This window comes from Anarrhichthys ocellatus, unplaced genomic scaffold, assembly GCF_004355925.1.
Source record: "Anarrhichthys ocellatus isolate YVR2014 unplaced genomic scaffold, GSC_Weel_1.0 scaffold44, whole genome shotgun sequence".
In the NCBI taxonomy this organism is placed as follows: Eukaryota; Metazoa; Chordata; class Actinopteri; order Perciformes; family Anarhichadidae; genus Anarrhichthys; species Anarrhichthys ocellatus.
This window is the reverse complement of record NW_022280074.1, coordinates 530,184-545,186: the sequence shown is the minus strand read 5'-3', so window position 1 is coordinate 545,186 and position 15,003 is coordinate 530,184. Positions and strand designations below refer to the sequence as shown.

General features: G+C 40.5%; 1 protein-coding gene and 1 long non-coding RNA gene across 4 annotated transcripts in view; one reads left to right on the top strand and one right to left on the bottom strand.

The window, feature by feature from the left end:
• LOC116395170 (uncharacterized) overlaps nucleotides 1-5,010 on the top strand; it is a 13,238-nt gene extending 8,228 nt beyond the window's left edge. The window contains exon 3 of the long non-coding RNA XR_004213505.1: nucleotides 3,452-5,010. This is a non-coding gene — a long non-coding RNA (uncharacterized LOC116395170). The remainder of the gene's footprint in view (nucleotides 1-3,451) is intronic.
• The window catches only part of nphp4 (nephronophthisis 4), a 175,802-nt gene that overhangs the window by 110,957 nt on the left and 49,842 nt on the right, over nucleotides 1-15,003 (bottom strand). For all 3 annotated transcript variants that reach the window (XR_004213504.1, XM_031868798.1, XM_031868799.1), the window contains one exon: nucleotides 3,438-3,622. Coding sequence is in view for 2 of the 3 variants with exons in the window: in XM_031868798.1 (XP_031724658.1) it covers nucleotides 3,438-3,622 (185 nt within the window). In the remaining variant the exon portion in view is untranslated. The remainder of the gene's footprint in view (nucleotides 1-3,437; nucleotides 3,623-15,003) is intronic.

Below are 15,003 nucleotides of genomic sequence, written 5' to 3'. Positions count from 1 at the left end.
GAGAGAGAGAGAGAGAGAGAGAGAGAGAGAGAGAGAGAGACGCAAGGAAAGAAGCACCAGGCATAGCACAAGACTGTCAGCACCCAAAGGCAGCACCCAAAGAAAGATAAAGATCATAATCATTGCCGACCTGTTATCACACTGAACAGCTTCTACACAAACACTTTCTTTTTCTTCGGAAAAGTGCGGAACAAATAATGTTTGCCGTAGTTTGACGATGGCGATGATTGTTATTCGTATAATACAGTAATTGAGCGCAGATTGTCGGCTAGCATGTGATTGTGGCGATTATGCGTTGCCGTGTTTGTGCACACGCTCCCAAGCTTGTAAGACACCCATACAATCATCTACATAATCATCTAGTGTCTCAGATGAAAGTGGCAAACACAATACATTTTGATTTAGACACGCACTGAAACAAGGCAATCATCTCTCACAGTCTGTGTGTCATCTGTACAGTTTTACAGCATATTCTTTGGCATATTTGACTTCATTTAATAGTGGGATTATTCCCTTTACCCACAAGTCCATGTTCATTATTATTTCACAAAACTGTACAGTATATATTCCACCTAATCGGGCTGAGGGCCACAGCTTAAATAAATGACCCAACAATGACAAAAGGGTGTGGAAGAATAAAATCAATGCATCCAGTGAACGCAGTGGCTTTTTCTATTGATGCCCACTGACAGTATGTGTGTGCACACCATTATGCTTTCATCAATTACGTATTTTGCAGACAGTACTGTCGCAAACACACACGTTCGCACTTTTCCCGGTGGACATCATTGAGGCATAACAAATTCAGTGCAATTAAAAGCATTCTAATTATGACTTTACAATAATATGAAGATGAGAAATAGCCGCATCTTAATAAAACAACATGAAGCTATACATCACAGCTATTCTCCAATGCTTTCCTGCTACATGTTGTAATGTTGATTTGTAGTATTTTGCATACAGTCTGGAGAAAAATGCTCTTTTTTTAAACCCAAAGCAGTTCTGCTTGATGACTCACTGATGTGCACTGACAGCTCATTAATTGAAACCGCTGGCTGTTGTTTACTTGTGGAGGTCAAAGGTTGGCTCGCTCTCAACATTTACGTTGGGAAATACTTCCAGTGGGATGGGATGTCTGTGACAGCTGGTGTACCTACGTGGCTACCGAGCCATTAGCAAAGTGCAGTGACCAAGCTCTGAGTGTGCCTTCATACTGAAATGATACATTTATTTTGTTAAGTGTTTCTCATCCCTGGAATTAATATGAGATTTATGATCTCTATGTGATGTGTGGTGCAGGTGGTGGGCTTCAGTTTCCATAAAACCGTTCCATCCACATGTTTTACCGCTGATCTAAGGCAGACGCTTGTGAACTTACATCAGCACGTCCACTTGGACAAGGTTAGCATTGATTATGATGGTGTGTCAATAAAACCCAGGGGCAGAGGCAGCAGGAGCCGTACCGCCTCAATTGGTTATCAAGTACTAGCACGTATTGGAATGTATTGCAAAGCAGTTTTATGAGGGCGGAAGCCTGTGTAGCACGGAATAGTGTGTAAATTATGAGGCTGGGGTTGGGTTGGGACGTAAGGCCTTATCAATTGATGGATACATAACCGTTGATCCATGCAGCAACCGATACATTGTGTTTGGTCAATCTGTGTTTCAGATTGGTCTGAACCAGGTCCACACAGAGAGGTTTACCGATTTTAAATTTGGGGATAAAAGAAAAGACGTATCAGATGGGCTCTCATCTCTGTGTTGCAGAGAAAAAGTCTGATCGGTGCATCCCTGTATGACAGTAGAGAATGACAGCAAACATGGGGGGAGAGAGGGAAATTTGTTATTTTTTGTTTGCCATTCTGTAAATCAGTAGTCACCCAAACCCAAATCTTTTACTTTATTCTCTATTTATAATTTGGTTAATAAAAGCTACATAGATACAAACGGGTAACGAGGGTAAATCGTGTCTTAATAAGGTGTTGGGCCAACAACTGCTTTAGAGCAAGTCTCTGAACTTTACTGGAGGGGTGAACACCAGTCTTCTACATGATATTGCCTCATTAGGTGTCATTTTTAATACGTCGGACTGGGTTGACATGACATGGCGAATGTAAAGGCCACAGTATTTGACGCATAATTTTCATGCTCATCAAACCTTTTAGTGAAAAACTTTTTATTTATTTTTTACTTGCCAGACGCATGAAATCACTTACCGGGGTTTGGGAGATCAAATTTGGTGCATTCTGGCCATGATTTGTTTTCCTTTGCAAAGTCACCAATTTATGCATGAAAAGTATCAAATAAAACATAACACCCAAACAATATACTATTTCTCTCCTTACGGAACAAAAAACATACTTATTTTAACTATCCAACTATATTTTAGAATAAAAATAACTTAAATATATTTTTTATCTTCACCACTTTACAAAGGGATAATGAGTTGGGCTCCAGTTTGTTCTTTCCTCGTTGATCGGCACATCTTGGTGACACCGTCAAATGTGCGTCAGCATTTTCAGTGTGTTTAGATTCAGATACAATGGTGAAGCTACGGCGACGCATCATCCTCGTCTTATACACAACTCTCTCTCCGTAACTTCCTTTCAGCTCCGCAGTCATATTTGCGCTGACTCGCACGCCGATGGGCTTGTGGTGCTAACCTCAGCACATGTTGCTAATTGTGCTTAGAAAAAGGTTTCCAGGCGGAACTCGAGCCTGTGAACTTTGGTTTCACAAAACCTGTAAAATGTTGTTGTTTTTTTCTGTTAGCGGTAAAAAATAAACGGAGAGACGCCCTGTAGGTTTGCATGCGTGTTGAAGTCTTCCTGTAAGTGTGGCACAATGGAAGCAGCTCAACAAGGAACGGTTGTATTAAGCCTTAATAATTAAGGCATTTTCTAATTTATGGCAACAACTTTACAGCTGTACACTTAAATATGTTTTTTCATATTTATATATGTCTTTCCGTCTCCTTATATGATGAGACGATGACACCACTGTATGACATAACTGATCTTCACCCACTATGTGTGATAAGGAAGGAGGAAGGCAGAAAGTGAAACGCACCAAATATATGCCGTACATCTTGGAAGGTATGACACAAATGGACACCAGGGAAGAATAAGATACAAGTCTGCAATGTTTCACTTTTTTCAGACATCTCCCAAACACTATTATACACAAATGAAATTCATACCAACCTATAGCTTTTTGAAAAATAACATTTGTGCTGACTTTCCAGGATAAACTTTCCATCACTTGCCTACCAGCAGACGGACCAGCGGCGGGAGAGTCTGATGAAACACTATAAAAATAAGCACTCCCAAAATCACTTTTCGCACATCTGTGAATTTTGTCTGAGAACAGATTACTGCTCCACCATCTGATGTAGCCGACAGTAACATCTTCACTGAACACGCATTTCCTCTGCTCACCTGTCCTTGACCAGGGTGCTCTGTTTGGAGGTACCGTCGGATCGGCCTCTGGCCCCCGAGGCGAGGGGCTCCAGCACCACCACTTGAGGCTTGTCGAGGAAACACCAGCCGTTGTGGACCCCGACATGAAGCCTCCTTTCCTGGATGACGACTGTTCTCAGAGGACCCTCTGGTCCTGGTTGTTTCTGAGAATCAGTGAGAGGAAGAGTTACAACACAAACAGAAAACACACCACACATATATCACCATTTGTTTGTGTGCTTTTGATCGGGGTCTGTATTTCCTGGTTTTAGGCCCGGCCCCTTACTTATAATGGTGGAAAATCTTAAAGCTATGGCATATGTTAATAATGAACACAACAGTGTGCTTTCCGCCACTTTGTGGTTACTTTCTTTTGTGGAAGAACTTGACCTGCCTTCACAGCCATGAAGAGTATTATCCAAAGCACAGGGCAGACATCTTAAGATTCACAAGACTTTAAGCTCACCTGATGGTATTTTAAAATATCATGAAATTATTCGGGCTGCCCCCTCTTCGTCGAATGGTTGTCTGATCGGCTGTTTTGGTCTTAGTCAATGTTTTTTTATGCCTTTTTTTATGCTGAATGACGTATTTCCCAGAAACGTTTAAACACATCTCTGGTAAACACAAGATTTAAAGTGCTGATTTTGCTCGAACTATCAGTCGACAAAATAAAAAAAAAATGTAATTGAGACAGTCCAAGAAATTATGCAAGAATGACAAAGGATTGTGAATATGACTTTGGATAATGTGGACCAAATATGAAGAATGATTCAATGAACTTTGATCCCATTTATTTGTCTATTTCTATGCTAAGATATCTCAAGTACTACATGAAGAAAACACATTGTACATAAAAATACATGTTTTGTTACGAACAATAAGGATGACGGCATATCTATGGATCTATTGTGAAGTAATGACAAGGACTCAATGACAGCTTCTCCCAATTATCTCTTCACAATGTTCTCATAGCGGCTGTGGTACTCCACTGAGCACTTCTTCTTACTACACAATGATTTCGGAGACATTTAGCATCCTATTAACTGAAAATTCTTTCAGGCTTTAATAATAAGTGGCACTTAACTCAGTTCCTCTGACAGAAACAAACAACTTATTTCCTACAAAGGTCCACATACAAGTCCAAACACTTCCTGTACCATCATAATGGTATTAATTATGTCAAATCAAATGCCTAGGGACTCCAAAGTGCATGTGTTATGGTCTTATTGTTATGGTTAACAATGGTTTATTCTAACTTGGGTTTTATGGCTATAGTTGCGGTCGTTGTTCCCATCAGTAAAAATAACAACATGAGGGCTGGGTATCGAACCTTATTTATGTTTTGGTGCAGACCGAACTGTGTCCGTAGCTGGTATTGAAAACTGTCAAGTACTAAAAGCTGGCATAAATTATCCAGAATTGTAGTCTTGTTATTGCGTTGTTGTTGGATTATTAAAAATGTTTGCGGTTACATTGTCAGTTTTACATACAAATAAAGAGGTTTGGAGTTCCCCGATCTCAGCAATTGCTTTGGTAAGTACAATGTGATAGTAATTATGGATAAAATATATGAAAATAAGAGTATTAAGTTGAAAATAAGTGCATGTCATATTTTATCTGCATAATGTTTATTTCATTTTTATTAGCTTTTAATGAACAAATATTTTTTTTAAAACAAGTGAATGTGTCAAGAGGTGCTGTTGCAGACTGTGCAGCTGTCACTTATAATGCACAGCTGACTGACAACAGCTCAGTGATTGACTGTAAACTCTCCAACCCCGAAAGTGCAGAGCCACGCTGAGCTCGCCTCTCATCCCACTCCTTCCCATTTGGTTCATTTCAACCTCCTCCCTCTCTCCATCACATCTCTCACTCCCACTCTCCCTTTCTTTCGCTCCCTCTTCTTGTCACTCTCTCTGCCGGTCCCTCTCGCTGCTGAAAACCTTCTCCATATCCACCCACAGCTTCTCAATCAAATTAGCATATCAATTCAGCTTTGGGTTTGTCTTTTAAAGCAGCAACAGCAGGAGCAGCAGCCGAGCCTGCCAGGCTACTGTACAGCCCTACATACAGCACAGCTCGCTGCGCTGCTAATATTACAGCTCTGCACTGACTCCATCATTCTCCCCGTCTGCCTCTTTATATCTACCCTCTTGTTATCGCCGCTCATTCTTTCACTCACAGGCAACGAGCAATATGTGCTCAGCGGTGCACCATATTTTTCTTTCGGCGATGAAAGATTAGGGTCCTTCCATCTTCTGTTTCCTCTTAAAAGAAATATCTGAAAGCTCCTCTCATCTCAAGTCCATGTTGGTTAGACATTTGTACAACTCTAGCAACAAAAGCCACACAGGTAAAAGGAAATCAGAGTTGATATGCTAAAGTTTTCAAAATGGAGCCTCACAAGACCTCGTCTATAGGTCCACCCAAGTACATTCACTTTTTATTTACCTAAAAGGAGGATGAGGTGACTCACTAATGCACTGCTTATAGCTTGTGCCAGCTCTCCTTTTGCTGAAGGAGTGTTAAATAACCGTCCTCCAGCTGGATAACATGGGTTAAGGCTTTGTTCAATTAGCGCTTGCCGTCTGAGTGCCAAGACGAAGATGTACCCTCACAATCCCAGACTCAACCGCATGCACCGTAACGAGTGGGATGACTACTACTTACCAGAGAAAATAAAACATTGCATCCCTTTGTGTGCACTATACAGTTAAGGGGAGGTGTTGCATAAGAAAAAATAGACCTATATCTAGCTTGTTCAAAGGCCGCAAACATGGTTTTAATAGCGGAACATATTCTAGGCCCCCATAAAGTATTCAAAAAGACGCTCTCAAGCTGCCCCGTTGCGAGAATTTGGTGCAAAATTTTGACGCAGGTTGTCTTTGATTGAGAAAGCTCTAAAATCGGTTTAGCGGTTGACTCGGCTGTTGGTTGCAACAACCTTTGCAGCTGCGTCGATCTCATCAAAGCTTGTCACCAGTTTAGTTTAGCTTAGCATGGATTCGGGCTACAAAGCTCTGATTGGCTCGATTGTGTCATCAACCAAGGAAACAGGCGTCAATGAGCAAAGCACCACACCTTATTTGAGTTCATGAAAAAACAGAGATGTGGGTCTTGCAAGATGGAATCTAGTGTTTCCTAATTGTACCCTTATTCTATTCTATTGTATTCAGATATGCACACACAATGTCTTTTTTATGTATACCAAGCAGCTTGGCCTGAATGTTTCTCAGGGCTGAATAAAGCCTTTTCTTACCTTATTGTCTTTCATACAGCTGATGTACATTGGCTATATAGCTGGTTTTTTTTAAGCAAAGCATTACATTGTATTTGAATTGACCTATCCAACAACAATATTTTGTGATGAGAGGCAGCGTAAGTGTGACAGGATATCTGTAAATAATTGCCTTCAGTGACATCCAGATTATAATTACGATTGTGTCGGTTCCTACGCCGTCTACTCTCGCCTCCTTCCTCCCCTGCAGCCGGAGCTGGGAGAGATGACAGAGAAATGGCTTTGTCTCTTGTTGGACAGGTCTGCCATGAAGTGTTTCACAGTGAAAATAAAGAAAGACAGGGAGAAAGTTGTTTATAAGAGAACATCAGTTAAAGTGCTGCTTTCTGTTCTCTGCATCCCTCTCCTCACACCCCTCCTCCGAGATTCTCTTTCATTTATTTCAGTGCACTTTTTTCTCACTCCGTCAGTTTCTCTCTCTCTCTCTCTCTCTTTCTTCTCCCGCTCGCCTCTGTCTGCTGCCGTCACAGATTTCTTCCTCCCTCGCCTGAAATATGAATATTTTAGAGCTAAGAAGCTTACAGGGAACAATGAAATGGCCCCCCAAGTTAAATTATACTTCATTTCCAGAGTCACTGAAGAGGGACTTTAGTGAGTGACGAGCACACCGGTGCCACGTGGGTGTGTCTCTCTCTTTTTCCACACTCACATAAGCTTGTTGTCTCCTGCTTTTATGTCATATTTTTGATATTCTCCCAGATCTTGCTTTGGAAAAAAAAACGAACCGCTAAAACCAAGCAGCTGTAACCGATCAACATGGTCCCTTCAGCGATCATAATGTACACTTGACACCCGGGTTACAGAAAGTGGAGGTTCCTCGGGGCTAACATGCCTAGATGCTGTTTGTGTCATTAAAAGGAAAAGGAAGGGGGAGGCAGAGTGAGACTAATTTGCATGCTTTTGGAGGCAGTTTGTTTTAGAGCTTTGTTAACAGAGTAAACAAAAGCAGTGCATTGTAAGGGAAGAGTCGGTGGCGGGTTTTTTGTCTCACAATGACACGAGTCACCCAGTGTGGGCGTTGTGAACGGGAAACTAACCGTTCTGCTTAACCATCCATTTCCTGTTGGAAAACAATAAACTGAGAGAAAATGCATCGAAGCCAGTGCATCACAATTATCCGTGATGGTTTCTCTCATGGCTGTTAGTCTGCAGTGCATCGAGAAGCAAGCCCACTTTATACCAATACGGCCTTGAAGCCACAACAGAAATGTTTCTTAAACTGCAAAACCCACATTGTTAATATGTCTGCAATCTCGAGGAAAACAAAACTATATTCCTTTGAAATCTGTGTTGGGGATGAAGTGCTCGCCAGCAACTCACAGATTACTCTGGTAGAAAAAGAGATCTTATCTTGGAAAGAAAAACTCTCCAGAAAATACAGGTAATGCACTTCTGTGGCAGATTGTAGTGCATAATGTTTGTTTTTGATTCCAGTCCACATGAACGGTATTTACACACGTTCTTGCCTTTTATTTATTTTGGAGGGTGGTGGTTTTGTTCTTCCTTCCCTCATCTGAATTTCAATCCAAAGTAAAATGACAAAAACAACCTCTGAAGTACAAAAGTGGAAGATTATTTCCTCACTTGGGTATTCACACCTGAGAATTGCATTGTCATTGTCGAAGAGCAACAACAAAGATTCTCTTTGATTCAATTTACCGGTCCAACTGCTGGGGGAGGCAGTGGGAGGCAGACGGGTGAGGGTGACATATTAGTAAGCAAAATTGATTTAGTTGGGGACACTGTCATTTGAATGAAATGGGACTGCTAAAAAAGAAAGAAAGAGTCATTTAGAGGGAATTTAGAAATAATCGCAGTTGGAAGAGAAATGGAGCGGGCAGCTGCTGCGTCATTGTGCGAGTTTCAGGGGAAAATGGGTGTCGATATTCAGAGGAGGATGAATTAGTTTTTGAAGGTTATTTCTTTTGTGCTCAAAGGGCAGGAGATGAAGTGGGAAAGCAAGCTCTCTTTAATAGCTCCAACCGGGACATAAGAAGCTTGAGGCACAATATGGGTCTTGACCCTGTAATCATCGAGCAGGGACTTCATAAATGGTCTTGACAGGGCTTAGAGGCACTAATCAATAACAGGGTCACAAGTCCCAATATGGGCTTCTGAACCGGCTATCAATATTGTGATAGCAATACTACTACTAATAATAACAACTGTATTTATATAGCAGTTTACAAAGTGCTTTGACAGACAATTGATATTGGATGCCCAAAGGGCATCATCGAGCAGAGACAGGGGCTACAATACTTTATGGGTTTTGGACTCTTGGTCAGACAAAACAATTTGGAGATGAACAAGAACATTTGAAGACCTCACTTTGGACTATGGGTAAATGGACGTGAGCACTTTTCATTATCTTCTATTAATTAATAAAAACATTTCTAAAGCTTGTGAAGATCTAGTTTCATACTCTCAGGCAAGACAATAGTTTAAATATGAAGACAATGACACACATAAAGACAGTCTCTCCAGGAAGTTTCTTCATGGTGTTGTTCTCACTTTGCACACACAAAAACTGACAAATAGTCGAGTAAAAAAATATCTTGAGACAGAAGCTTCAGCTCTGCTTAAATCCCACAATGCACTGCATCAAGCAGCACTTCACTTGTCGGTGATGGCCACAAATAATTAGATCTCAACCCTCCAGTTCCTCCGGGCCGCAACCTCAGGTCCTGAAAAGTGAAGCCAATGATGAAGTGTCGTAAACTTGCATTCTCTCTACTGGCCATCAGGGGGCGACTCCTGTGGTTGCAAAAATAAATCAGATTGTTTAGAAGTCTATGAGAAAATGACCCTACTTTTTCACTTGATTTATTAACTCTGTAAACATTGTAAACATGAGTGTATGGTCTCAATCACAATAGTATCAAGTCCTCTTCAATACAGTATGGTGTCCATTGAGTAAATGATGGTGCCATTTAGCATAAAATAAAGCAGCATACGCTTTGGGGCGTGGCTACCTTCTGATTGACAGGTTGCGACCAGAGCCGTATATATGGCGTCTCTACATCACTCCTTTGAAGGCCAAATATGGTCACTTCTGTTAACTGGTTGCAAAAAACCAAGATGGCAACAGCCAAAATCCAAGATGGCGAAGCCCAAAATGCCAAACTCAAGGCTTCAAAACTGCAGTCCACAAACCAATGGGTGACATCTCAACGACTACGTCCACTTCTGACATGCAGTCTATGGGTTCCCCCCCAGGTTAACAGTGTTAGCTCTATCAGCACTGCTGTCATAGTTTGCACTGCTGTTAGCAATGCTAGCTGCTAGCCGCCTCAGCTGCCACCATGTTGAGAGCCGAGTGGGCGCAATTCTTCAGTCATAGATATGCTCTGAATTTGGAATTTACTACCATTAGTAAAGAAAATGAACTCATAGATGTATAGAGTCTAATCTGATTAATTGCACAGCTATTTCGTGTCATTATCATCATCTCACTGAGCGGGAAATGTCTTTATGTTCATGTGACAGTGCAGTGGTGACCAAGCTGGCAAAGAGTTCAGCTGAAGTATATAATAAGCAAAACAAACATAAATGATTGTATGACTCATCGGATAATTGTATCTTTTCACACTTGTCCTGACAATGTAATTAATAATGTCCCCTCTTAATTCTGATTACCCACATTATATCTCATTACAATTGATTATATATCTGCCATTATTGCTGCTCAAATACACACACACACATATATATAGAGGGTATGCACGCAGTGTTTGTGCAGCTTTGTGAGCTCTACAAAGCTGCACACACTTATGAATGCCCCGGAAACTGAGATACATAACAGCCAAAATGTTTCCAAAAGTTATTAATATAAATGATTATGGCAATAACATGGAGAAATGCTTCGGCTGAGATGGGCTTGCTTTCTCTGATTTCAGGGTTCTAATACACAGCTTATTAGAGGCTTAATCCGAAAGAGTAAGACTTTTCATTTGTCACAGGTCAGCGTAATAACAGGGATGATTTGTCATGGCTGAACAAGAATCACTGGCGTCTATTAATTCTGGTCAAATCTAACCTCTTTTCAGTGGTTGCCATTTAATTTCTTCCAAAAAAAAATGAAACAATGCTGCACTAAAAGCTATAAAAGGCTAATAAAAGCTAATAACACCTAGGTGGTAAGTGCATTTTTTTTTCTCTCTGTATGAAACCTAAAAGCCGTCAGCTATTCGTCAGTAAGTTTTTGTGTCAGTACTTTGTGAAATCAATGTGTAGGCTGTTTAAAAAGATAACAATAACTCCACAGATGGCAACTGTCATCTCAAGGGTTGTGTGTGTATGTGTGAGAGAGGGAGCGAGAAAGAGTGTTAGAGACAGAGAAAGCAGATGAAATTATGTCCCACATGAGTTTTGTATAAGCCAATTACCAAGTGAGTTACACAACTGTGTGTCTCTTACCTTTTGAAAACCAGCAAGCAAAAGAAAAATGTCTCTCTGACTCTTTGTGACTATTACACATCGCTCACAGTCACAGAGAAGATGCTCGTTGGCTGATGTTAACTTATCATTTTCCATGTTTTAACCAACTGATAACACAGCAGTGTTATCACTGCCACATCTGCATCCATGTCAAGACGTGCATGTGTGTGTGTGCGTGTGTGTGTGCATGTGTTGCTACCCACACAGTGGATGTTAGCTCCCCCATATTGAGGGTGAGTCATCCATGGCAAGAAACAGTGGCAGCATCATTAGCATGCCGCTCTCATCCTCCCACTCCCCTGCTCCTTAACAGATTTTAACTGGCAGTGCTTCCACTGATAAATCACTGTTGCCCTACTGCTGAAACACTCCCATAATTCACAACCAAAAATATTAAGTCAAACACACACTCATGCCGCTGCCTTCCTCTTTCCCTTCTCGTACCACTTCTCGTCCCTCAGCATAATATAACTCGTGCCACTTTCATCCACTGCACATATTACACCACCATGAGCACATGATTGGTTCCACTTGGAAAGAGACCCCTCGTGCTGGCACAGTCCAACTATGAACACCAGCAGTACACAAACATGCAATATCATAACCTTAAAGGATAAGGCATGGTATCATCATACAATGTTCTCATTGGCAACAAATTCCACCGATTCTGTGTCTCTAAATATCTTCACTTGGTGCTCTATAGTTAATCTATAGATTAACAGGATACTAAAGATTATAAAGTAGCCTTTTATGGTTCATCCAATGTGTAAGAACAGTTGCGCCTTTGTGCTTTGTTCAGCCAACAGTTAATGCTTAACACCACTTAACTAGGAAAGTTAACCACGACTCCCTCACCACGACACTACTACTCACTTAGATAGAAGGTAATTACTTGAATTCACACAATATACAAACATGGCAAATTTAGATCATGACGATGATAAAGTAATGCTTTAATACAGAAAAGGCATTCATATCACTAATTTTCTCCAACATTTAATGAAGAAAATAGCCAATGTTAGGTGAGAAACAGCCTCATTTTCAGATGTTATTGTGCTAAATAACCCCTGTTGATCATCGTCAGCAACATCTGTATCTGGAATTACAGCACCTGCATTGGACAGCCCCAGCCTGATGGAATGCAATCGCTAAATGACGCTGGATACTCGCACTTCAATGCGTTTTCACATCGCCAACCGTAGTTCCCGCTTCATACACACCATTTGGCCGGACAAAAAGGTGCAGCGACTTCCAACAGACTCCCGATAATGCAAAGCTTACAAAAGTTGAGATCCCACTGGTGATTGATGGATCCTACTGATACAGTAACAACTCTGTTCCGTTTGGTCCAAATACATCACTTAAAGAGAGGACAAACAGGCGAGAGAAGCAGCAGCTCTAAGACATTCAACGTTTATGAATCTATCTCTCCTCCTTCAACCACTGTGCACTCTCTGTCTTGTCTGACTTATAGGGTCTATATCCAGTCGCAGTCTATTTCGTCTAATCATTGGATCGTCAATCATTACGAAGACCTGCGTTTCATGAATAATTGATGCGAGCCAAGTGCATTAAAGCACATTCCTTGGCACTGCACACAGTGGTTTCAGGCCTAATGATAAGGAGAAGGCACTCGGCTGACACATTCAGGAGGTACAGCCAAACTCGGTGTCCTTAGAGAACAGTGTGCGAGACTCCTGCTATTTCAGAAACGCACAACCTCCTTTGTCTTTTTTTTTTATAAATAGTACCACGTCCACAGGGGCAGTCCCACTTTGAGTGAGTTATCTTCTTTTAGGACAAATGAAAACTTCCTGGAGCTTTGTTGCCAGAGCCTTTCTCCATTCATTAAATCAGCCTTGGGCGTTTTGTTCTGCCTGCGGCGTGGCATCGGTCCTCGCCCGCTTCTCTGCTCCTCTTCATCGTCTTCTGTGCACCCAGGTCTTTTGATCACAGGCCAAGATGCTACATCATTCCTGACAAGATCTCAGGCCCTTTCATGAGGAGTCATTTATTTTATTGAAGATATAGGTGAACGGTTGCTACAGGTCATTTGAGGTGGTGCAGCCTCTGGCTTCACTCAAACTTGGGCAAAGCAGACATGTTCAAGCAACCCTGAAGATGAATAGTGTTAATTTATTTCAAACTCTAGGTCAGTGTGTGTTCTGTAGAGGTTCTAGAGTTCAAATCAGCCCTTGTGCTCGTTAACGTATGCAAAGTAGCTGTATTTCACATGAAAAGCACATCAACCAGGGCACAGGCTGAAGAATATATGGGAAAGTGGACTGTAAAAAGAAGCCACACTCTGTGATAGTTTGTCGAGCTAAAAATAGCAATACTTATGGGGAGATTATGTGAAGACCGTATGTCAGACCAGCAGCCAGCATAAAAGATTTGTCTCATGCTGCACTGTACATTCATCCGCCACCCCCATTCCTCTTGCTTTTTGTCACTCCGCTTCTGCCTCGATACCAATTTAAGCGCAGACGAGCTGGCGTGGAGTCACGAATGCGCACACACACACACGCACACGCTCCCTCACACCGCGGTGAAAGTGAGTTGGCAGGTGAGGTGTCAGCATCACGTCAGAGACAGCTTGATGACAATCCAGCTGGAGTCACACTTTTAAAAAGGTCAGACAGAGATCACACACACTTTCTGTGTCTGTCGCACTCTCTCTCTCACACTCACACACACACATGCACAAACACCCTTTAATTAAAAGCTGCAATCAAGCTGACTTCTGCATGTATTAACACCTCTCGCAGACATGAGAATGTCGTCATTGCGCTGAAGTTATAAAAGTCTGGAACATTTTACTAATCTACACAACTTGTGAAGACCTTTAAAGAACATCGCACAAGCGAGAAACAAACAAAAAAAACTGTGAACGCCAAAATGAGAAGACAAAGTTGTATTCTAATTTCCATCGTTTGTAATAAATTAGATACAGGGTCATGTAATATAGTGTACCCACAACTTATTTACAAAAGGGATTGTCCAGACAATCTAAATGTCTGGACAAACAGAGTCCATGTTGACAGAAAATAAAAAGCAGTTTTTCAGAAGCTCCTCAGGGAGAGGACGAATCCCGCCGACACAATATGTGGATGTCAGTAACAATGACTGGACTATTATGGTGAACATTTCACCTTCACACAAAGCTTTCAATTTACCAGTCAATCTATATTCACACCCTCACCTATAATATTCATCTCTGTGCAGCGACACACTTAGAGACAAGCTGAGGAGCTCAGAGTAGAACCACTGCTCGTTCATGATCGAAAGGAGCCAGTCCAGGTGGTTATATATACATATATATATACATATATATATACATATACATATATATATACATATACATATACATATATATATACATATACATATATATATACATATATATATACATATATATATACACATATATATATATACATATACACATATATATATATACATATATATATATATACATACATATGTATATATATATATATATATACATACATATATATATATATATACATACATATACATATATATATACATACATACATACATATATATATATACATACATATACATATATATATACATACATACATACATATATATATATATATACATACATATACATATATATATACATATACATACATATACATATATATATACATATACATACATATACATATATATATACATACATGTATATATATACATACATACATACACATACATACATACACATATATATATACATACATGTATATATATACATACATACATACACATACATACATA